This window comes from Poromitra crassiceps, assembly GCF_964638095.1.
Source record: "Poromitra crassiceps genome assembly, chromosome: 8".
Lineage (NCBI taxonomy): Eukaryota > Metazoa > Chordata > Actinopteri > Beryciformes > Melamphaidae > Poromitra > Poromitra crassiceps.
Genome location: NC_139629.1, coordinates 23,493,749 through 23,520,070, shown reverse-complemented (window position 1 = coordinate 23,520,070; position 26,322 = coordinate 23,493,749). Strand labels below are relative to the sequence as shown.

Genomic DNA, 26,322 nt, shown 5'->3' with positions numbered 1-26,322 from the left:
GGAATAACGCGCATAAAGGATTTAAAAGTCCTACGCAGATATCAGATCAGTGCTCTGCTGAAAGCTCCTCTGTGGCCTTAGATAGTCAAATGGATAATGTTGTTATCATGCCTTGCCTCCATTCCTCCCCATGCCATGAAGTGAAAAAAGGACAAAGTGTGGTATCGAATCATCAGTGGCGTACATGGAATACCATAGAGAGCCAAAGTGGAACGTCACTTCCTGCTTCAGCACTGTACCAGAGATTTTCATCCGCCATTTATTTTCCCATAGACATTTCGTAAAATGCTTATAAAAATTGTTTTACTTGTTCAAACCAAACTGTTCAGCAATATTTAGAAACAGGAGAGATCGCATAACATTTCACTCAGACCAAAACGTAAAAAAAATGCGGGTTTAAAGACTTTTTTTTTTCAATGTTGTTGTTTTTTAGTTTTGGTCCGAGTGAAATGTTCTATAGAGACAGTCCGCATGTCTGGGAACGCCCACAAAATGTTAAACGGCTGGCGCGCGAGTGGGGTAAAACCGTCCATATATCTCATGGGCTGACTCACCAAAAGACGGTGCTGCGGCTCTAAACTACATGTTTGGGGGTTCTAGAGCAGAACACAAGACGTCTGCTCAGATGTGCGTTTACTGCGGTGGTTAAATCCCCCATCGTGTCTGCCTGGGCTGGGCTATCAGCTAAATTCTAACTTTGCTGAATGGGTAGAACGGGGGTTTTTACCCCACCCTGACCACGCCCCTAGCCAGGCTGAGCCAGCTAAACCAGCGTCTATGACGAGACGTGGCCTCAACCTATGGTCTCTCCCGATTCTAAATATAGCTGAACCATTTGGTTTGACCGAGTAAAACTATTTTTATAAGCATTTTACGAAATGTCTATGGGGAAATAAATTGCGGAAGAAAATCTCTGGTACAGTGCTGAAGCAGGAAGTGACGTTCCACTTTGCCTCTCAATTCAAAATACCAACTCCACCAAGCAGGATGCCATTTGGCTTCGGCGTGCAGATGCCAGCAGCTGACTCACCTTATGTACACACACCATGAAAGTAAGCAATGAGCTGAGGCTAGTCAGAGTGCAGCTTATTTGCCTATGGTATAAATAGCCCTGGCGCCTGGCTGCTAGCCCTCGCAGGCCTTAGCGGGGGATCTTGGTGCTTAAGCCATAGCTTAGCATAGGATGACGTTATTAGCCTGCCTGGAACGCAGCAGAGACAAGCGACACACCTGCTCCAGAGAAGGCGCACGCCGCACAGGCACAGCCCCAAGCCGGTACGGCAGCATGTCTGTACACTTTGCATTAATACGCAGCAGTGATCGTCAAGCTTTTTCATATTGAGGACGCCTGATTTACTCCACATTAGAGCCATAGACCACCATTTGATGAGATTTTTGTCTCTCAGACCCAAATGTGAGAATATTGTTTTTTTTTTTGCCAGGTATGATTTTCACCACAATTCCATGACTATCTTTACCGTAGGTAGAGAGATACAGTAACAGTGAAGCTATGATCAAAAGTCATTCTTCTACAAACAAACAAACAAAACAAAAACATATATATATATATATATATATATATATATATATATATATATATATATATATATATATATATATATATATACAACTCTGAACAGACAACTCTCCAATTACTATATTAAGATAAGATTAATATATGTTGTAGGCAAAGAGAAACTACAATCAAAACAGTCATTCTTCTACATTCTCTAATTGTGTCAACTTCTTGTAAATGGAATAATGCTGAAGTTGAACAATTCATCAATAGTGATACAAATCCAATGGCTGTAGCAGATGAGATTTATTAACATAATTCTGCCTTTTATTGAGGTTTTGGGGGTCGTTTTGTTTTTCTTTGAGTCCGGCCCTGGACCCCGTATTTTGCCCATGTGTGGTTTAGAGTGAGGTCTTGAATCACCATCAACCGTCTTTTTTTATTTTATTTATTTAACCTTTATTTAGACAGGCGAGTCATTATATTAAGAACAAATTCTTATTTACACTGACGGCCTGTGGCATGTCTTTCACAATCCACATTCTCTCACCTGCTTATTGTTGTCACTGTGCGGTCTCTTGATTGCTACAAAATGTCGAATCTTCCTGTGGGGAGAAACGAGAGAATCTGTGGGTGATTTCTATTTTGCACTCCAGACGTAGGCTACGCATTTTGGACAGGTACTGTATGTGACCCGTTTGGGTTGTGCAGAGGTTGCTTACCCTCCCTGGCCGATGACGGGCGTGATCTTCACATGTTGCTGTATGCTGTCTCCTGACTTCTTCCTGGCGTAGTAGATACCCTGCCATTCCTTCACAGAGGACACAACAGTCAGGCAACACAACAAGTCAGGCAACACAACCAGTCAGGCAACACAAGTCAGGCAGCACAACAGTCAGGCAACACAACAGTCAGGCAACACAAGTCAGGCAGCACAACAGTCAGGCAACACAACAGCATCCTGTTATTGGATGGATGAATGGTACCCCAGTTGCCAGAATAAAGTGTTGACATTTTACATGTCTGCAAACCATGGATATGTTGGATATGTTGGATATGTTGTATATCAGCGTTTGTGAACCCAAAATACGTTGCATAATTATATCATTTATATGTGTTGAAATAGCACAGTGGAAAGTAAGGAAGGGCATTGTGGTCGGGGTGGATGTGTAGGGTTTTCCTTGTTTGTGATAGTCTTAAAAATATATATATTAAACACGAAACCCACTGGAGTCCAACCCGAGATTTTAACGGCCGGGAAGACAAGAAGAACAGTAGAATACAGTCTCTCCTCTTCAAAGTGACAATCATTCTATGTTCATATATATAGTTCTGACAGACTCCTATGCTGTATAGAATCTAAGTATAGTACAGACTCAAAAGTACTTCATATGGTATAGAAGTCTAAGTATAGAAATAATTGTAGGGTCCAGCAAGACTCCAAGACTATATATGGTCTTCATGCATACAATTCAATTCCATCAACTTCTCAAGAGAATACCAGGGCACAAATGGTAGAATACGTCAGCATGCAGACCATTCCATCAGATGGAGGGCGTTAACACTTATCTTTCACGTTGGAGGCCGGGGTTTGCATCGCAGCGTATTCAAAGTCTACTGTACAACCGTAATCACATTTCATGTTTTTGTTAAACCAGGCATGCCCAAAGTCCGGCCCGGGGGCCAATTGCGGCCCGCAGACCGATTTTAAGCGGCTCTTGGCTTGTCTCTCAAAATATACTATATGTGGCGCTCCACGGTATTGGTTAATCAAGCAAGTTCACTTTGCATGTTTTTCATTCACCTAACGATGAGAGCTCCATCATACAGTTTGTAGACAAGCACCAAGTAGGAACAACACAGGCAGAACTCATGTTTTCAGATGGTAACTAAATCCTTAGAGTACAATTGTACTGTATGTGATTCTTTATTTATTTTTGAATAACCCATATAATGGGAGAAGCAGCTGGCCCCCTGGTATTTATTATCTAATCTGGCCCCCATTCAAAGAAATGTGGACACCCCTGTGTTAAACCATATTCCTAACCTTAACCAAGTTTCTTTTGTTTCCTTAATCATCACCCAAGTTGTTTTCTCCTCTTAACCTTTTCAAATTAACACAGACGTTTCCAAATGAACCGACATTTTCAAATGCACATTGGAAACACTCCTCTGGTTGGAAAAGCTGTTGATATGCAACATATTTTGAAATGTAAACATTAATATTGAACATATCCGCGGTTTGCAGATATGTAAAATGTCACACTTTTATTCGATGGATGGATGATGGATGGATGAAAATTTGCATACGTTTTGATGGACAGAAAGTTGAAGAGGGACGAACTTTTTCTGGATGGACGTATCGGATGGTCGGATAGTCACTGTCCGTTTAGCCAATCAGAGTCGAGGTCTCGAGAGGAGGCGTTTCCGAGATTTGTTTCAACTTTTCAAAGAAGATTTGTCTTTTCACCAACTGAACTTTTCACCGCCGAGGCGGTGAAGGAGGCTATAATTAATGCTGTGTACACCATCCCGCTGTTGTACAACGTGATAGTCAGTGTCACCGTCTGATTTCACCATCTAATCTGGTCATTCGGTGGCATCTTATTGCCACATAAGTAACGTAGCGCACAGAGCTAACAGCTACTCTGACGCCAGCTTTCTTCTTCTCTCGGTTTATAGGGGGGTCGCTGACACCTTCAAGGTGCTTACCGCCACCTGCTGTACAAGTAGGTTACTTGTACATGCAACGGACATAAATCTATCCGTCTATCCTTTCTGTCCATTTTCTGACAGATCAGTGTGGCCAAGGCCTGATGGATGGATGATGGATGATGGATGGGACTGACCTTTCCTTTTTTGATACACGTGTTGATGGTGTCCAGCAGGTCAGCTCTGTTCTTGTCGCTCTTGGGGAGTTCAGTCAGTTCCTTCCCTATCAACTCCCCCTTGTGGTAGCCCATCATTCGCTCAAATGCTGGGTTCACATACTAAGAGCAAGCAAAAGTTCAGGTTAAGTCAATGTATCTGCGTCTGTGTGTGTGTGTGTGCATGTGTGTGTGTGTGTGTGTGCGTGTGTGTGTGCGTGTGTGTGTGTGTGCGTGCGTGTGCGTGTGTGTGCGTGTGTGAGAGACAAAGCCAGAGTGCACGTGTGAGTGAGTGCATGTGCATAATACAGTAGGTGTGCGAGAGTGTGTCTCTCCCCTACCTGTATGACGTGGTCCTCACTGGTGATCTCCACAGCCTCTTGACAGTGCTCCAAAGCAGTGAACACAGAGTTGCACGCCCTGCGGATCAATAAAGCCACAGCCGTCAATGGAGTTAGTATAAGTAAAGTTCAGGAATAAGACCACGCCACCCTCTCACTAATCACAATCACCTGCGCCTCACCAATTCCATCGACCACCTGTGCTACATTAACTCCATCGCCCATGCATACACGGGCGTGTTAACCCCCCTTTCTCACCCCCCCCCCCCCCCGCCCCCAACCCTGTTCTCCTCCTTTGTCTGTGGGCGGCACGGTGGCCCGGCGGTTAGCGCTGACGCCTCATGGCAGAAGGTCCTGGGTGGTCCCGAGTCCTTCCCGTGTGGCGTTTGCATGTTCTCCCCGTGCCTGCGTGGGTTTCCTCCGAGCGCTCCGGTTTCCTTCCACCATCAAAGCCATGCATTAGGGCTGGTACTGTCATCTGCGTAATCCCTCTCCTCTTCTCCTTCAATTACGCTAACCACGGGGGAAGCAGAAACCTCGTCCGAGGCATTACCCCCACCCAGAGGCACTACCCCCACCCAGAGGCACTAGCCCCACCCAGACCAGAGGCACTACCCCCACCCAGAGGCACTACCCCCACCCAGACCAGAGGCACTACCCCCACCCAGACCAGAGGCACTACCCCCACCCAGAGGCACTACCCCCACCCAGACCAGAGGCACTACCCCCACCCAGAGGCACTACCCCCACCCAGACCAGAGGCACTACCCCCACCCAGAGGCACTACCCCCACCCAGACCAGAGGCACTACCCCCACCCAGAGGCACTACCCCCACCCAGAGTCTCAACCCCTGAGGTTCCTGCTCACTACTCGCCCTCATCCTATCCTTCCCCAATCCAACAAACTACGTCCACGGCGTACACTTGGCGTGGTCTTTGTTGGTGAAATCACTAGTGTACAGGATTCACAGAAACGCCAACATTACCACCATGTGATTATGATGACACACTTAGGATGATGCATGGCGTGAGTGTACGACCGCATGTTAAGCGTGTGGTTGAGGAGGTTTTTCTGGCCCCAGTGTACCTGAGTTTGAACTGGCAGCGCACCTCTCCGTGTTCAATCTGTATGAGCTCGTTATAGCAGGCTGACACACTGCTGTTCTCCACATACCTCTGCAAGACAAACAAGGTGGAGCGGTGTCAGAGGGAGAGGAGAGGAGAGGAGAGGTAGGGGAGCGGGAAACCTGAGTGCGTCAGGCTTGACTCAGGAGCCACTTGTTTTGTAACCTCCGACGTCATTCTCACACCATCAAACGGCCATAACGATAACTGACGCTCTCAAATTGTGCGCAGCAGCACGCTGCTATTTCAGTGGGCTCTTATAGAGTATCAAAAACAAGAGTGACACATTCAGACCCCTATGGTACAACAGAGCGAAGATAGATCATTTAGGATTACCATTTCTGTTATCACTTTTATCACCTTTTTATTGTCATTATGTCAACAAATTTTCTAATATTTTTGCATCCAGAGAGACTCGTGAATTTTGTGCCGGTGTGCGGGCCTTTTATCTGCTTTCATTGGACCCACAGTCAAATTAGCAACAGGGAGTATCATTTCTTCACAAGCTCGTGTTATACTATAAATATAAAGACAAAGTGTAAGGTAACTCAGTGGACGTACTCTGCTGCTGATACTATAAATATAAAGACAAAGTGTAAGGTAACTCAGTGGACGTACTCTGCTGCTGATACTATAAATATAAAGACAAAGTGTAAGGTAACTGAGTGGACGTACTCTGCTGCTGATACTATAAATATAAAGACAAAGTGTAAGGTAACTCAGTGGACGTACTCTGCTGCTGATACTATAAATATAAAGACAAAGTGTAAGGTAACTCAGTGGACGTACTCTGCTGCTGATACTATAAATATAAAGACAAAGTGTAAGGTAACTGAGTGGACGTACTCTGCTGCTGATACTATAAATATAAAGACAAAGTGTAAGGTAACTCAGTGGACGTACTCTGCTGCTGATACTATAAATATAAAGACAAAGTGTAAGGTAACTGAGTGGACGTACTCTGCTGAATCCAGCACAGAGGAGAGGGAGAACAGATGGCTCCTCCTGATCCGGGGGTCTAGATACAATACAAGACACACAAAGAGGAATGCAACGTTATGAAGGAAACAATCACATAGGCTACATGTTTATAGTGGTTCAATGTATGATTTAATGTATGTATAGTATATACATACATTCATGTATATACATTATTTCTAATTCTATCTAACATTTTCAGCGCTGCACATACAGTAAGTCTACAAACGAATGGCCAGAGGTACAATCACACCTACTTTTGTGGCACAACGGCTAGAAGAACTGTGTTCTCAGAGGGCTTTGCAGCCCGGATCAACCTGGAGGGGGAAATGAACACAGATTCAAAAGTCAACGACAGGAGAGCATTTTGAGATATGGATTCTTTTGAGCTCATGAGAAGTGGCTTAAAATCAGGTACAGGATAAACATGGTGGGGGCTGATTGGAGGTGATGTCATTGCCGCAACTAGAGAGAGAGAGGGGGGGGGGGGGGGGGGGTGGGCATTTCTCTCTTGTGCACAGACCCACCATACAGTACACAGCATCTGCTTCAGAGGCCCACCGCAGGGCCACAGCGCTGGCAGGCCATGAGGGAGAGCGGTTTGTGGGTGGAGGAGGGGAGAGAAAAAACAGTGATGGGGGAGTTGGGGGCAGAAGAGAGATGATGGCGAGGGTCCTGAGGGAGCCGAGGAGGAGAGGGAAGAAGGAAAGATAGGGAGAAAATAGTGACAAGGGGAGACGTGAAGGGGAGCGATGGACTGACAGAGAACAGTTGCCAAAGCGTTTGCGGTGACGGCGAGACAGGAGAGACGAATGGATCTGTTCCTTTACTTTGGGGAAAGTAAATCACTAATAATAAATCACTTTACAAAGTATATGGTGGTTTTGGCTCACAGTGCACCCAAGAACTCTGGATGGATGCGCTGTATCTACAGTACGTAATAGCCAAGCAATCTTCACACATTCATGGACGTGATAAAATGAAGCATACAGATAGCTTCCACTGCTTAGGAATATGGACTATTCCACTGCTGGCAAAAACAACGGCGTCAGCTACCCACACACTGCAAGAAGTAAAAAATACTAACAGACTGCGAAAATGGAGAATGTTTCACACTGAACCAAAAGGCAATTAGGGAAATCCTTTTGTTATACTGACAGAGAGCTGCGCTCGCATGGTGATCTACTTGATCCACTGGGATCTCTGTTACAGCTCATAAACCTGATCACTCACCGTGTGACCCACACAGACAAAGCAAGAATATCAACATGGAGGCTAGTACAGGTGTTGTAGGCTATAAGCTGCAGCCCACAGTAACCTACACAACTGTTTTCTTATCACTATGCATTCATTTGAATGTTTTTCTTACCAGCTCAACACTTAAGTGACAATTGTTAAGTCCTCATTTTCAAAGTTATATCTACAGTCATCTCTCCAGAATTGTCCATGTCATGTTCGATTATGTAAAAATGTGCAGTGGTGGAGATGGACAGGTTTTACTGTGGGAACCCTACTTAGGCAGGTTGGACCCCACCCAGACCCCACCCAGACCCCACCCAGACCCCATCCAGACCCCATCCAGACCCCACCCAGACCCCATCCAGACCCCATCCAGACCCCATCCAGACCCCACCCAGACCCCATCCAGACCCCATCCAGACCCCACCCAGACCCCATCCAGACCCCACCCAGACCCCATCCAGACCCCATCCAGACCCCATCCAGACCCCAGACCCCATCCAGACCCCAGACCCCATCCAGACCCCATCCAGACCCCATCCAGACCCCACCCAGACCGGGTCCAGACCCCATCCAGACCCCATCCAGACCCCACCCAGACCCCATCCAGACCCCATCCAGACCCCATCCAGACCCCATCCAGACCCCATCCAGACCCTACACTCCCCCCAGGAGGCAGGGCGTTATTTCTGTTCAAACCAAGAGCTGAATGCTTGACTGTTGTTTCTTATTGATTTTACTCATTACCATTAGAGCTACATACAAATCTCTTACAAAAGCTACTTAAAAGATTGCTGAGAGCTACCGATTATTTCCCCTTGATTTTATTCATGACAGACTTGATGACACATTGCTTATTCAGCTTCCAAATACATGCCCCTTTCATGCTGCCCCCTCTCCACTGCTCTGCTCTCCACTGCATTGCCATTTTTTTAAAGCAGAACCTGAGGAGGAATGCCGTTCCCCCTCAACGTTTACTCTGGGAACTTCATTCCCACGTGTTCGCCCCATTTCCACAACTGTGACACCTGTGACATGCCTTTGTTTTGTTAAAAAAAAAAAAAAAAAAAAAAAAAGTTTGAAATACTACTAGTAGAGAAAAACTGGATCGGAAGGCACACCATTTAGAAGAGGTACACGAATATTTATGCCGACTGATAGTCTCAATGCCCCAATTTTGCTGACTCAGCCCAATCTTTAAATACCAATGAATACCTAGTGTCTGCATGCATGTGACATTTTTTTCCCTGAATTGTGAAAAGAACTGAATAGAAACAGGGCAGGAATTGAACAAAAAAAAGCCAGACTCCTTTTCTAGCTTTTAGCTTATGTACTTGTTTGGTTCCTCTCCAAAGCAGGCTCACTATCTGGCTGGCTCACGGGTCAGCCCAAAAACTCCACACATGCAGCACAGGCTCACTATCTGGCTGGCTCACCGGTCAGCCAAAAACTCCACACATGCAGCACAGGCTCACTATCTGGCTGGCTCACGGGTCAGCCCAAAAACTCCACACATGCAGCACAGGCTCACTATCTGCCTGGCTCACCCAACCAACGACAGTACAAGAGATGCTGAGCTTTCTAAGCCTAACAGGCTACAGCTGGTCGGACCCAAAGTGGTCTGAACCCCTAAAAGTATCTGAGTGCTCCGATTATGTTCCGTCCCTTCCTCCATTTTCCCAGCAGCCTCTAGTGGGCGTATCCCGACAGTGGCATGTCCTCCGAGGACAGGTGCTCAAGAAGGGAGGGGGCCGGTGGTGTGCGTTTCTGCCAGCTCAGCAGTCAGGTGACTCTATTAGGGATATTCTCAAGGCTCCCAAGTGGGGACGGGTCAGCCAAAAACTCCACACATGCAGCACAGGCTCACTAAAGTGGCACTTCTTCAGAAGTCAGCCATTCTGCTATTCAATATGCAGACCGTGTCCTGCTCCAGTCAGCCACACTCTGGGGGCAGCAGCCTTGGTTTGCTTGTTGCAGCCAACAAGCCCGACTAACCCCAGGTGTGCAGCCTCAGGTTGGCGACGCCTGTACTGCTTCCTGTAGGCACCAGATGGAGCCAACCCGCGGGAAGCATCTCCAACACAATGCCCCTTAGCATTAGCAACTTACTGGACAGCTGCTTTTAGACATCATGCACTTTGCTTTCCATGCTGTTTGGTGAAAACCTGTTAACTCCAGTGTTCTATGATGGTTTTACCTTGAATTGAGAAGAGTCTCTGAACTCAAACCGTTTCAAACCCCGTTGGATTTATGTCAAAAACTGTACGTTGGTCACGGCTGACCGCAAGGCTGTTTTTCTTTGTCCCTGAAAAGCGGACATTTTGAAGATTCAAGGTAGTGATGATATGTAACAGGAGGAAGAAGCCGGTTAAGTTTATTAACCCCCCCCCCCCCTGATTTCCCCCTGTTTTCTCCACAATTTTACTTCGCCAATTCCCTGCTAGGGTGTCCGGGTCGTTGCTCCACCCCGAGACGAGCACATGCCTCCTCCAATACATGTGCAGTTGCCAGCCGCTTCTTTTCACCTGACAGCGAGGTGTTTCACCGGCCGGCCGGACATCCACCCCGCGCCATCGGCCGGTGGTGGATGGCGCGTGGGGTGATCGCGCCATCCACCCCCAGTTCCCCTCACACCAAACAGGTGCCCTGGCCGACCAGAGGAGGCAGTAGTGCAGCGCCCAGAACACATAACCTTAATCCGGCTTCCCACCCGAAGACACGGCCAATTGTGCCTGCATGGACGCCCAACCAAGCCGGAGGCAACCCGGGGGCTCGAACCTGCGACCCTCGTGTTGGTAGGCATGGTAATCTACCACCGCACTACCCGGACGCCCGGCTAAGTGTAAAGGTTCAACTACTTGATGGAGACAAGATTCAGGCAAACAAACAGAAACACCAGTAAGGCTCACCGGCAGACGGCCTCAGGCTCAAAGTAGCGCGAGTGGCGTCCATCTATGACGACAATCTCATGATGCTTGTCGAGGAAACACTCGGCGGCGGACTCGGGCGTCCGGGCGATGTTGCAGCGGAAGCCGGCGCGGTCGCAGGCCCACCAGAAGGCATCACTCTGACTGTCCTCCTTAGCGAATACCAGCAGGACCTGAGGGGGAGAGGGAGGGTCGGACGCTGGGGTGAGACAGTGCTGTTACTGTGACAGAGAGAAAGAGAGAAAGACAGAGAGAGAGAGAGAGAGAGAGAGAGAGAGAGAGAGAGAGAGAGAGAGAGAGAGAGAGAGAGAGAGAGAGAGAGAGGGAGAGAGAGAGAGAGAGAGAGAGAAAGAGACAGAGAGAGAGATGAAAAAGATGGATGGATGAATGAATGGATGGATGGATGGATTTGATTGAACATTTTAGATCGGTGATTCTCAACCTTTTTCATATCAAGGACCCCTAAATGAGTTAACATTAGGGCCATGGACTCCCATTTGAGTCTCGGACCCCAATCTGAGAATATTTCTGAGAATATATCTTTTTATTGTTACAATAGAAATAGTGTAGACTAGGGTAGAGACTCCCCCGACACCGGGGGTTCCCAGTGGCTCACCTGGTAGAGCACGTACCACAAAGGCTTAGTCCTTCGCATGGCCGACCCGGAATCCGACCTGTGGTCCTTTGCCACATGTCATCCCCTCTCTCTCCCTACCTTTCCTGTCTGCCTACTGTCCTATCAGATAAAGGCAAAATGTCCCAAAAAATAATCTAAAATAAAAAAAACATGCCACGTCACCCACATCATCAGTGGGTATGACATCACTTGACGAAGGGGCATAACATGATATCATCAGTGGTTATGACATCATCCTTAACGTCGCTCAGTGTTTTCCTGTGGACCCTTGCCCCGCTGCCCGCTGACCTCGTCTCTCTGTCAGGGATTGGCTGTTTAGAGTGTAGCCCTCCGGGTCATACCAGGCCCTCAGTCGAAAGGCCTCTGGTATGTCTGGGTTGACCATGACGGTTGAGCTGAACAAAGCAGAGATCTGCTCCCAAAATCAGACAGGCGAGCTCCTTTGATGGTGACCACAGGCAGATTAGAGCCATCAAACGTCTCCACCTTCTCTTCTCACAGTGTAGCTGTCACCACTTTGCCAGTGGTGTCCATTAAGTGGAGGACTCTGGAGACGTTTCTGCTGGTCTTAGCGCTGATACGGGAAACCTCCTCTGCACTCTTACACACTCCAATCACATCAATGATTGCATCCTTGTCTCTGTTCTCCAGCCCGGCGATGAGCACGAAGTTGCACCGCATGGTGGGAATGCGAATGCCCTGGCTGTCACCGCAGGGCTCAATGGAGCTATTATCATAGAGCGTCATCTCGTAATGGTTCTTCAGCATCGTGTACTGCTTGTTGGGCAGCTTCAGCATGGCCATACTGATGTAGTACACCTTGCTTTACTCCACTAAAGGGATACAACTTGTCCACCTGCTTGTTGAAGACTGTGATCCTGATCTCCCCACTCTCACCCACAATCTCAAAGGAGAAGAGCTTGCCTTCTCCTCTACAGTTAGGTTTGAGAAATGCCGGGTGCCATTTTTGCTGGAGAGGTTTGAGAAGGGCCGGTCCCATCATGAGGGTCTTCTTCAAAAAAGTTCATCAATTTGGTGGGGAGCCCCTCAAGGACCCCTGGTGGCCCCCAGATCCCACGTTGAGAACCAGTTTTAGATGACAAAAACATTCACAGGAAACGTATTTGTAAATTGCTTGTGTATAAGAGCCAAAGGAGTTAAATCAAGGAAGTCACCCAGTCTTTGGTGAGGAGAACATTTCAAATGAAACAAGGGGGAATGAAGTAGCTTTATGTTGGGATCATATTGAATTAACAGCTTCTTGACTCCATTTAGATTAAAGAGATATGCAACACTTTTAAAGATTAAAGCAAAACTCTGATGGTGATCTGGATGTCATGTAACAGACTCACTTCAGTCACATAGATTTCTTTTAGGTCGATTAATTTACAAACATCAAGGCAATAAAATGACATTAAATTAATCTTAACAGAATTAGAGAAAATAATTAAATTATACTAACATAAATGATAGGAAATAATGAAAATATACACTAATATAGGTAAAATAAATAGAGAAAAGAAAAAATATATAAGTCTGAATAGTTTCTCTAGAGGTCATCAAATATCTTCACTTCTTCATCAGCTCTGGAGAGCCTTTTGCATGTTTACTTTTCATGATGTTCCTCCATTTGGATGTGTGGATGAAAAATGTCACGAGGAGTATCAGGTTGTTGTTAAGTCACTCTTAAATGTCCTTCATGTTAACACCAAACACAATATTTTCTCTTGTGAGCTTCAGTCATAAAGTAGCAGTGAGGAAACGCGCAGGTTGAGGACATTAAAGGAACAGTTCACACAAAAATAATTCAGTCATTATATCTACAAACCCCCATGCCGGTGGAAGGACGGGGGACATTTTTTAGTCCACCAAACATGTGTGGAGTTTCACAGCAAAACGCTGTTGCAGCCAGCAATTAACAATTGAATAAACAATTGAAGTAAATTACATCTTTTCCAGTCAATTTGGCATCTTCGGGCTTCGTATATATCCTTTATTTTATCAGGTAGTCACTTTGGAGATCAAGGATCTCTTTTTCGAACAAGACCTGGAGACTTGGATTACGCCAGGTGAGCAGTACAGAGACATTTTATGTTTTTTTTCCGTTCTTCCTGTTGTTGTTGTTTTTTTTTACATGGGGGTGAGTAGATAATGACTGAATTTTCATTTTTGGGTGAACTTGTCCTTTAAAAACCGAGAGTGAAAAAAGTGTTGCTCACGTACAGCCAGTGTAAACCTGACTGCATCACCTTTATCAGAGAGTCCACGGAGCAGCAGATAATCACAACTGAAAGCTGTATTTCACACCGACAGATGTGAAGCCTGCAGAGTGCGGACGCATGTTTTTGATCCCACACTGTGGTTTGACCAGGAACACACCAGCCCCCTTTGGTACAGAGGTGAGGAAATAAGAGACACGCATAGACACACGTGCTCCCATGCATGCATCCGTGTACGCACACGCGCACGCAAAGACACACACACACACACGCACGCACACGCACACGCACACACAGACACGCGCACGCACGCACACACACACACACACACACACACACACACACACACACACACACACACACACACACACACACACACACACACACACACACACACACACACACACACACACACACACACACACACACACACACACACACACACACACACACACGGGCAGCTGGGCTGTGGCCAGAAGCAATAGTACTCAGCTCTGCCTCACAGCATCATCACCTCCTGACTCCCTCTAAGGACAACAAAGGATAGAGTGACAGAGGGAGCGCATGGAGGTGCAACAGAGAGAGAGAGAGAGCGAGAGAGAGAGAGAGAGAGAGAGAGGGAGAGAGAGAGAGAGAGAGAGAGAGACAGAGAGAGAGAGAGAATGGGTGAGTGGCTGAAAAAAGGAAGCTGCTAAAATCATCTGAGTGCATCACTTTCCACACTTCCTACAGGCTCTTCAATCAGGAGTAGAGAAGGAGAGTAGCTCAGAGTAGGGATGCACAATAATCAGATTTTTTTTTTGGGCCAATATCCGATATGCCGATATTTTCCGACACTTTTCGCAGATTACCAATACTTCTCCACCTAATTTCAGGGAACTGGAAGTTCCCTGAAATTATTATGGCTACTCTTATGATGATGGCCCACTGGCAGATGTAGACATAAATACAATGCTTTTCAAAATGTACACATTCACTGGGCAAAATAACAAAACTACTATAGGTTACTACCTATAGGTTCTGTAAAACACGCCATATTTTTTCCAGACCCACAACGTTTTGTTGGCCGGCCCGTTCCAGGTGCTGCAGCGGAAGCGCTCCGAGTCCGGCTTAACTAGACTTGCCTAGTCTTGTTATTTATGGAACATTTTCTCTCAAACAAAACTGTAAGATTATTTAAACAGGTTTGGATGATGATGATGATGATGATCTTGACAATAGCCACCACAACCAGGGCAAATTTGATCTATTTCGCTAAGTGCGAAGCTTAGCATTAAATTGGGCATAATTAAAGCATGATTTTATCTGCCTGTCATATCGGCAGAAATGTTCGTTTCGGGACGATGCCTACATTTCGTTTTAAAGTCTTCATCGTCCGGTACCGATGATGTGCCAATATCATCGCGCATCCCTAAAAATGGAAGGAGAAGAAGAAGAAGAAGAAGAAGAAGCAGAAGAAGAAGAAGAAGCAGAAGAAGAAGCAGAAGCAGAAGAAGAAGAGAGTGAAGGAGGGAGGGAGAACATGAGGTGGTCTTGGTGAGTGCCTGTGAAAGGTCCACAGCCTTTGATCCAGTTCTGGCTTGTGTAACCATGGTGCTAGCGTGTGAAATTCCACACAAACAGGACCACGCAGTCAAACAGGACCACGCAGCCGCAGGCCGTCCCCACAAAGCCCAAGGCCGGCACCCACCACAAGCCTGGTGGGGGGCGCCATCGGTCTGATTACGCACTTTTAAAGGAACAGTTCAGCCAAAAATGAAAACTCTGTCATCATCTACTCACCCTCGTGCCAGTTGAAACACAGGTGAAAGTTTGTCTATATAACACACAGGAGAGAAAACCAGTCACCATTGACTTCAGCTGTAGGCTATTGTACTGAAGTCAATTGGTTAGGTTTGGGGTTCGACTGAGGCATAAACCTCACCGGTGTTTCTACTGGCACGAGAATAGATAATGGCAGAATTTAAATTTTTGAGTGAACTGTTTCTTTAACATGCACGCAGAGAACAACCTCATATTGTACCCCCCCTCTCTCTCTCTCTCTCTCTCTCACATACAGTACTTGAAGGTGAATTACAATAATGTCTTGTAAGTGGATGTATGTTTACACAACTACCTGATTGTAGTGTCCTTTATGAAAAAGCATGTTTATACAGTTACCTACACTCACCAAGTGTTTCCACACAATCACTTAAGGGAGAGAGCCATGTGCTGTACGAAGAGGCCCCCGCCGCTCGTGTTCAGCTGGCACGCAGGCTGACTCGCATAGTCACAGTTCAGAGGTTAATCTGCCATGTTTGCACACCCAGGCCAGACGCCATGTTAAGTCGGGAGATTCCAAAACACAGAGACACGTCACTGGACTAACTGGCTTTGAGCGCTGCCTGTCTGCTGTGTGGGAGTTAGTTACCGACTTTTGTTTGAAGGACAATAATAACGGTCCATTGAGATTCGTTGTTACCTCCGTCAATGGCTGGGAGGTTACTGTATGTTTTCTCCCCCGTTTGTCTCTCCGTTTGTTTGTTTGCTTGTTTGTTTGTTTGTTTGTCGGCAGGATATCTCAAAAAGCTATGAACGGAATTGCACAAAACTTGGTCGAAAAGCGGTCATGGGCTAGTCTCGCAGTAGCCAGCCATAGATAGTAGGGGTGTCACGATACACTCAGTTCACGATATGATACGATACACGATATTGGGTTCACGATAACGATACGATACGATATTTTAACATTTAATATTTTTTTGCGATCGATTTGTAAGTTGAGGGGGCATCCTCCACGCTAATGTGAGTAATTTCACCATTTTCATCCTCCGTGTCTGTAACGTCCCTCGTCTGTTCAAACAAAGCAATGAAAAGGAGAGCGAGCATGCAATCAGATGCAGATCAGTGCCACCATGTTCAGCTTATTTTTCTTGCGATATGAGATTTAATCTCAACGATACATATTGTCACGTTTTGATATCGCGATATATTGTGGGACGATATATTGTGACATCCCTAATAGATAGATATCTACGTCCGGTGCACAACTCTTGAAAAGTGGTTAAAGAGCGCCCCCTATAAAGACCAAAGCAAAATGTGTGACAGGCATGAATTGATCAACCACGGACCACCTTATTTGCGTGACGCAACTTGCGGGCGGTACATTTTGGACGATGCACCAACGCACGCAGAGAGCCGGACGTCCGCCATGATACTATTGGAGCCGGGGGATTTCCTCTGGCAAAACCCGGAAATGCTGACTTGTGATTCAGACCCTCCGTCGCGGGAAGTGTGCTGACGTAAGACGCCCACGGGCCAAAAGGGGGCGTGGTAATGGGTATGGCCAATCACAGAAAAGCGGCTAAGTTCCAAACGGATTCACGTAACACCACACAACTTTGTAGAAAGGTTGGCAGCGGAGGTATGCACTCTACCGAGTGCCTCAGTTATTATTTTATTAGTTGCCATGATTTTTGCATTGTGCTACAATGCCAGAGCCCAGAAGTGCTAGCGAATTTGTATACAATCATACTTGTTGATTGACAATGTACACACATTTCACTGATTATGATTGATAATTGATATTTTATTGTTTATTGTACTAATGTACTGTAATAATTGAATTTGCCACAACTTTTTTTGTTTTTGCTACAGTGTGAAAAAATGGACCGTTATGTTTCTAAGCCTCAAAAATTAACGAGTACACTGCAGTTCATTGAGTTAATTGAGTTGCAAAGCACATATCATGCTGACTTAAGTCTTAAAGGGCTATACTAATCGAGCTCTCATCACTGTGTTTGATATTGCATGTAATAGAAGCCACTGTATTGCTCCCAGGAGTAAAATTCTGATCTTAATTCTTAATCGTATTTACTGTTTAAATTAGCCTCTCTGGTCTTAAGACATGAATTTGTGCAATTTCCACATTTCTCATTTGCTTTCGTTTTATGGGATTCTACCCGACTTTGGTGCACCCCTGGCAGGCTGCAAGACCCAGGCCGGGCCCCTCACTGCCTGGAGCTCCCTTGGGAGTTTCAACCCATGGCCCTTAAGTAGTAACTGCTGAATTAAGGTAATAGAATTACCAGTATAAGAGATACAAACTGTAGATTTTTTTTTTCTTTTTTTACAAATAGTGCATTTTGCAAAGATTCATTTACATCGAGCGGTTGCCCTGCTTCATCAATATTATCAATAGTGGGTGAAGCTCATGAATCTGGAAGCTTATCTAACGGTGAAACTGTCCAGGGCTGTTGTGAGGGAATAGTAAACGTCAAGGGAAAGTTGCAACATATAACTCTCTCCTGCGGAGCATTTTATCTCTCTCGTTTCATCTCTCCATTCCTGTGGGGGGGTGGGGGGGGGAGAGAGAGGGGAGAGAGAGAGAGAGAGAGGAGAGAGAGAGAGAGGAGAGAGAGAGGAGAGAGAGAGAGAGGAGAGAGAGGGGAGAGAGAGGGGAGAGAGAGAGAGAGAGAGGAGAGAGAGGGGAGAGAGAGAGAGAGAGGGGAGAGAGAGGGGAGAGAGAGAGAAGAGAGAGAGGGGAGAGAGAGAGAGGAGAGAGGGGGGGAATTAGGTCATGGGTACGCGTGCAGCACGAGTGCTGCAGTTTGAGGCTTTTATGGGCCTTTATGGGCTTTTTTTTTTTTTTTTTTTATCAAGCCCCCCCCGGGTCCCTCCACCCACCTGCATGCTGCAGATACTATAGAGCAGATACTATAGAGCAGATACTATAGAGCAGATACTATAGAGCAGATACTATAGAGCAGATACTATAGCGCAGATACTATAGAGCAGATACTATAGAGCAGATACTATAGAGCAGATACTATAGCGCAGATACTATAGAGCAGATACTATAGAGCAGATACTATAGAGCAGATACTATAGCGCAGATACTATAGAGCAGATACTATAGAGCAGATACTATAGAGCAGATACTATAGAGCAGATACTATAGCGCAGATACTATAGAGCAGATACTATAGAGCAGATACTATAGAGCAGATACTATAGCGCAGATACTATAGAGCAGATAGTATAGAGCAGATACTATAGAGCAGATACTATAGCGCAGATACTATAGAGCAGATACTATAGAGCAGATACTATAGAGCAGATACTATAGAGCAGATACTATAGCGCAGATACTATAGAGCAGATACTATAGAGCAGATACTATAGAGCAGATACTATAGAGCAGATACTATAGAGCAGATACTATAGCGCAGATACTATAGAGCAGATACTATAGAGCAGATACTATAGAGCAGATACTATAGAGCAGATACTATAGAGCAGATACTATAGCGCAGATACTATAGAGCAGATACTATAGAGCAGATACTATAGAGCAGATACTATAGAGCAGATACTATAGAGCAGATACTATAGAGCAGATACTATAGAGCAGATACTATAGCGCCGCACTACGTGAGCACGAGTGGCATGCCAGGCCGCTCACATCACATCAGCGCACCAGAGCAGGAGGTGAGCCGAACCCAGAAACCCCCGGAGAGACCGACACGGCCAGAAAAAAAAAGAAGAAGAAGAAGAAAAAGAAACAGAAAATCAAATTAAATCAAAGCTAAAAGCAAGCACCTAATAAACTCAATTCTCATGGTGGGGACTGCCAAAAGGGAGGAATGCGTTTGTGGGTACCTGCATCCCAGCCGCTAAACCTCCACTTACTCGCTTTTGCTTTGTTGCACAAGAGGCAATGTGGCTAACCCTGACCTAATCCCTGCCCGCCCGGAGGATGAACTCAGGCAATCCCTGTCCCAATCCCTGCGTCAATCCCACGTTCCTGACGGACAAGGCGAGATCCCAGCAGCAGCATGGGCAGACAAAACACCACAGAGGAAGAGATCCCAGCATGGGCAGACAAAACACCACAGAGGAAGAGACAACAAATGTCTGTGGGAATATAGTCAAAGGCGAACATTTCTACAGATACACACAAGTTTCACCGGCACCATTCAAATGGCAGCGATAGTGAAATGATAGATAGGATATGAAAAAGCATCACTGAGATAGGATGGCTCAGGCAGATGTGGCTGCAGTGGAGGCAATGGCACATTCCTGCCCTGCAATAAACCCACCCATCAGATCATCTGCAAATATTAGGCACCTTCATTGATTTATATCAGAACGGGTTCCTCCTTAACTGCTGCAGCTCCGTTTAATCTGCTCAAGTTGTATCATCTCTTGTTTTCTGAGAGCAGCCTTGAAGAAGTTATTTATAGTAGATAGTGGGGGGGGGGGGGGGGTAATTGGGAGATACATTTGTTCAGATGTCACTGGTCATTAGACTTCTTATGAAAAACTAAAGGTATGGTAAATGCAATATTGTTAAATTCCCAGACGGATGGTGTCGCCACAGGACAGGAGTACAACTTTTTCACACTATCATATTGCGACACGGTGGAAGAAGCATATTTATACAGCTTTGGACACCGATATCATAAAGATCTTTAGATCCTGATTTCACAAATCAATGTAGATAGCAACTATGGACGTCTACCGACGTCATCTCAACTTTCATTTTTAACGTTTTATTGACACGGGATGTCAGCATTGGTGCAGACCTTCTTATCAAAATCTATTCGACGTGGAAATATTTTCGGGGTCAGAATAGCTGCAATATCAATACTGTTCCTTATCCAAAATTTCCACTAGCTTATAAACATCCTCCATAGTTCCCCTTGGTCATTCTTATTTCTCTGCTCTATTCTTTCTTTTGATTCTTTCTTTGTCTTTCCCTGTCCTTCTTTACCTTCTAAGAATGAATAGATAAGAAATGTGAAATACTTTTGCAGGTTATTTGCAGATCAAGTTCAAGTTTCTTTATCGCCATATGTAACAAGTACAATGCAATACTTACTCTCTATTCGCTCCCGTAGTACAAACTCTAAACATAGATTCTTAACATGTATATATTTTTAAATCAAGATATATACACAACAGTAAAGGTAATTAAGGTAAGATTATCAAGATTATCAATACTGTGGCATGTGGTGTAAAATGCATAATGCATAATGAAATAAGCTACTACAAATATGATTATTCAGCCATTGTACAGTTGTCAGGGGAAAAAGACACACACATTCCTATTTTGAATAAAAGGTTGTAAGCCTTGCACTAGTTTATTTTCACTGGCACTGTTTTGCTGCTGGTTTTGCTGTTCTGGTTCATTGCAGACCATTTCCTTCCCTGGTCGTAGGCGACCTCAACGAGCTCAACCCGCTGCCATCAGTCCAAACGACATCAGTGCCCATCCATCACACTCAAACATTAGACGATGAGATGAAACGTTTCAACGTGTATCTTACCTGAATGGGTTCTTGCGTCAGTCGCATAGGTCCTATACATTCTTCTGTAGCTGAAACCTGCAAAAAACAAAGATACAATGTGGCACAAGATGAGTGTGTCACATATCACAAGAGCGAACACATAGCAACAAACAAAGAGTTGTGAGCACTGCTTACCATTTTGCCATTGTCTTCCAGAAGCATATTGGCACAACGCTCTTTCCTTGCATCACCTATCTTTCTATTTGACTCTCTCTGTATCACTTCTTCTTACCACCTTTTCATTCCTTTCTTACCCACTCTCTATTTCCACACAGCAGTAAGGTCAGATTTCCTTTCAGAGTACAATAGAATACAATAGCAGCTATGCAGCCGATAGCAGTATCTGGATTCTTTTCTACAGTAAAAGCATTGCAATCGAATGTCCTTCACACGTATGTACACACACACTCCGTCAGCATTAGTGACCCTACAGACGTCCACTGCAAACCTCTTTAGAAGGATTCAGCCACAGAGTGTTTGCCTACATAATCCCAGTGCAGGAGCATGAGCTCTGTGCAGCCTGTCTGGGCAGTTTCTACAGGCCTCTTAACTACCTGCGTCATTCTGTTGTGAATAAGCCAGCTATACAGTCACATAAACATACACATGCGCACATGCGCGCACACACACACACACACACACACACACACACACACACACACACACACACACTCACCCAGCGGTATGCAATATCATTCATAGTGGACGGCACATTGAGCTCTGTGTGTTATGAACCATCAGGTGTTGAGGCTATTTTTGACCATCAGGTGTTGAGGCTATTTTTGACCATCAGGTGTTGAGGCTATTTTTGACCATCAGGTGTTGAGGTTATATTTGACCATCAGGTGTTGAGGCTATTTTTGACCATCAGGTGTTGAGGCTATTTTTGACCATCAGGTGTTGAGGCTATTTTTGACCATCAGGTGTTGAGGCTATTTTTGACCATCAGGTGTTGAGGCTATTTTTGACCATCAGGTGTTGAGGCTATTTTTGACCATCAGGTGTTGAGGCTATTTTTGACCATCAGGTGTTGAGGTTATATTTGACCATCAGGTGTTGAGGTTATATTTGACCATCAGGTGTCGAGGTTATATTTGACCATCAGGTGTCGAGGCTATTTTTGACCATCAGGTGTTGAGGTTATATTTGACCATCAGGTGTCGAGGTTATATTTGACCATCAGGTGTTGAGGTTATATTTGACCATCAGGTGTTGAGGTTATATTTGACCATCAGGTGTTGAGGCTAGTTTTGACCATCAGGTGTTGAGGCTATTTTTGACCATCAGGTGTTGAGGCTATTTTTGACCATCAGGTGTTGAGGCTATTTTTGACCATCAGGTGTCGAGGCTATTTTTGACCATCAGGTGTCGAGGCTATTTTTGACCATCAGGTGTTGAGGTTATATTTGACCATCAGGTGCTGAGGTTATATTTGACCATCAGGTGTTGAGGTTATATTTGACCATGAGGTGTTGAGGTTATATTTGACCATCAGGTGTTGAGGTTATATTTGACCATCAGGTGTTGAGGTTATATTTGACCATCAGGTGTTGAGGTTATATTTGACCATCAGGTGTTGAGGTTATATTTGACCATCAGGTGTTGAGGTTATATTTGACCATCAGGTGTCGAGGCTATTTTTGACCATCAGGTGTTGAGGTTATATTTGACCATCAGGTGTCGAGGCTATTTTTGACCATCAGGTGTCGAGGCTATTTTTGACCATCAGGTGTTGAGGCTATTTTTGACCATCAGGTGCTGAGGTTATATTTGACCATCAGGTGTTGAGGTTATATTTGACCATCAGGTGTTGAGGTTATATTTGACCATCAGGTGTTGAGGTTATATTTGACCATCAGGTGTTGAGGTTATATTTGACCATCAGGTGTTGAGGTTATATTTGACCATCAGGTGTCGAGGCTATTTTTGACCATCAGGTGTTGAGGCTATTTTTGACTATCAGGTGTTGAGGTTATATTTGACCATCAGGTGTTGAGGTTATATTTGACCATCAGGTGTTGAGGTTATATTTGACCATGAGGTGTTGAGGTTATATTTGACCATCAGGTGTTGAGGTTATATTTGACCATCAGGTGTTGAGGTTATATTTGACCATCAGGTGTTGAGGTTATATTTGACCATCAGGTGTTGAGGTTATATTTGACCATCAGGTGTTGAGGTTATATTTGACCATCAGGTGTTGAGGTTATATTTGACCATCAGGTGTTGAGGCTAGTTTTGACCATCAGGTGTTGAGGCTATTTTTGACCATCAGGTGTTGAGGCTATTTTTGACCATCAGGTGTTGAGGCTATTTTTGACCATCAGGTGTTGAGGCTATTTTTGACCATCAGGTGTCGAGGCTATTTTTGACCATCAGGTGTCGAGGCTATTTTTGACCATCAGGTGTTGAGGTTATATTTGACCATCAGGTGCTGAGGTTATATTTGACCATCAGGTGTTGAGGTTATATTTGACCATGAGGTGTTGAGGTTATATTTGACCATCAGGTGTTGAGGTTATATTTGACCATCAGGTGTTGAGGTTATATTTGACCATCAGGTGTTGAGGTTATATTTGACCATCAGGTGTTGAGGTTATATTTGACCATCAGGTGTTGAGGTTATATTTGACCATCAGGTGTCGAGGCTATTTTTGACCATCAGGTGTTGAGGTTATATTTGACCATCAGGTGTCGAGGCTATTTTTGACCATCAGGTGTCGAGGCTATTTTTGACCATCAGGTGTTGAGGCTATTTTTGACCATCAGGTGCTGAGGTTATATTTGACCATCAGGTGTTGAGGTTATATTTGACCATCAGGTGTTGAGGTTATATTTGACCATCAGGTGTTGAGGTTATATTTGACCATCAGGTGTTGAGGTTATATTTGACCATCAGGTGTTGAGGTTATATTTGACCATCAGGTGTCGAGGCTATTTTTGACCATCAGGTGTTGAGGCTATTTTTGACTATCAGGTGTTGAGGTTATATTTGACCATCAGGTGTTGAGGTTATATTTGACCATCAGGTGTTGAGGTTATATTTGACCATGAGGTGTTGAGGTTATATTTGACCATCAGGTGTTGAGGTTATATTTGACCATCAGGTGTTGAGGTTATATTTGACCATGAGGTGTTGAGGTTATATTTGACCATCAGGTGTTGAGGTTATATTTGACCATCAGGTGTTGAGGTTATATTTGACCATCAGGTGTTGAGGTTATATTTGACCATCAGGTGTTGAGGTTATATTTGACCATCAGGTGTTGAGGTTATATTTGACCATCAGGTGTCGAGGCTATTTTTGACCATCAGGTGTTGAGGCTATTTTTGACTATCAGGTGTTGAGGTTATATTTGACCATCAGGTGTTGAGGTTATATTTGACCATCAGGTGTTGAGGTTATATTTGACCATCAGGTGTTGAGGTTATATTTGACCATCAGGTGTTGAGGTTATATTTGACCATCAGGTGTTGAGGTTATATTTGAGCATCAGGTGTCGAGGTTATTTTTGACCATCATGTGTCGAGGCTATTTTTGAGCAGATTTTGCGTAGGTGAGTTATTTTTCCGATGGTCCGATGTTGCAATGTTAATATCGGTATCAGGCAAGATTTTCACATTGAGAGGGAACAATGCGGTGAATCTTTGATTTATGGGCTTTTCCAAATGTCTTGGAAATAAGTAAAGACATTATGACTTTTTCAAATTCACAGTGTTTATACGTGTTTTTCAGTATGTACAAAATGTGATTATCATAGAAACGAGTTTTTATACAGATCATATCGACATCGGTAAATATCGGTTATCGCGATAACAGCAATGTTAATATCGGTTATCGACGGTATTGGCCAAAATGTTCATATGGGTGCATCCCTACTGTATAGTTTGAAGAGAACTAACTATGTACACCCATAGAGAGAGAGAGAGAGAGGGGGGGGGGGGGGGGGAGAGAGGGAGGGAGAGAGATAATATGTATCTAGAGGTGTGATGATCTTCATAATCCACTCCAAACTCCTGGCTTAGCAAAGTTGAGAACATGTATGAGTGAGCAATAAAGTGGACAGGACAGGTGACTCAAGCACCCATCATCATTATGTGTCATAGGTAATTCGGCTTAGAGGTGGACGTACTGTAACTTAAACCTGCGTGTACGCATTGTACTGTACATGCAGGCATAGCACATTGTTACACTAAGCATAATGTGTGTCTTCTAAGTATTTAGACCTGCTAATATGTACTTATTAATGAGTGGGTGTGTTTTCATACATTCAGTCTGATGATGGAAAACAACTGATCACATGCACAAGAGACACAACTAATAAAGTGATTTATTCTGAGAGTGACATATAGACCGTTTCACCAGAAGGAACCGTTTGGACTTGTTTTGAGTTTTGACTTCCTCTCAAGCTTGTATTAGCAAACACTGCAACAGGAAGTATGCTTAGTGCCAATTTAGAATGTTTATGTTTTCAAGTTGAAATGGTCTATATGAAATATATCTATGATATATGATATATAACAACAATATATAAGTATATATATTATATATACTATATATGAAATATACTGCTTCCTTTATAACACAAAGTATGCCTCACATTACACTGAATGTGTCCACATCTCAAACCTCAAGCATTCTCAATTACTTTGGGGTTTTTTTAATTGAGAAAGTATTCTGGTATTTTTATTTATTTGTGCTATGTATGTTATGTTTTTAATTACTGTTTTGTTTTCCTAATTCTTAGTGCTAATTTAACCTTATGTACTGGCCTAAATATGAGAGGATATATTCTCCAATGCTGAATAAATTACACTGAATGTCTGTGACGACGGATGCTGATTGATATGCCTGTGAGCAACACAATTTAATAGAAACATATAATTGCGAATATAATGGCAATTAATTTAGTCATGGCAATGAACGATAGACCATCAATGAAGAAATCATTACTGAGAATTTCAGCATGCAGTGGAATGCAAAATATATACAGTATATAATATATAACTGTATATATTTTGCATAATACTATATATATTCCTTGAATATTAAATTCAAGGAATTAAGAAGGAATTTGGACAAGATCAAAAGAGATAATGCCATTGCTCTCTTGGCCTTCGCTTCCATGCATTAGCTCCTCA

At 44.4% G+C, this 26,322-nt stretch overlaps 1 protein-coding gene across 1 annotated transcript in view; it reads right to left on the bottom strand.

Moving 5' to 3' along the window:
- pde8b (phosphodiesterase 8B) overlaps positions 1 to 26,322 on the bottom strand; it is a gene marked incomplete at both ends in the record, with an annotated part of 65,295 nt that overhangs the window by 27,929 nt on the left and 11,044 nt on the right. The window contains 9 exons of the mRNA XM_083641115.1: positions 2,067 to 2,121; positions 2,239 to 2,327; positions 4,366 to 4,506; positions 4,725 to 4,803; positions 5,812 to 5,900; positions 6,810 to 6,867; positions 7,085 to 7,144; positions 10,976 to 11,166; positions 21,160 to 21,216. Coding sequence (XP_083497241.1) covers positions 2,067 to 2,121; positions 2,239 to 2,327; positions 4,366 to 4,506; positions 4,725 to 4,803; positions 5,812 to 5,900; positions 6,810 to 6,867; positions 7,085 to 7,144; positions 10,976 to 11,166; positions 21,160 to 21,216 — 819 coding nt within the window. The remainder of the gene's footprint in view (positions 1 to 2,066; positions 2,122 to 2,238; positions 2,328 to 4,365; positions 4,507 to 4,724; positions 4,804 to 5,811; positions 5,901 to 6,809; positions 6,868 to 7,084; positions 7,145 to 10,975; positions 11,167 to 21,159; positions 21,217 to 26,322) is intronic.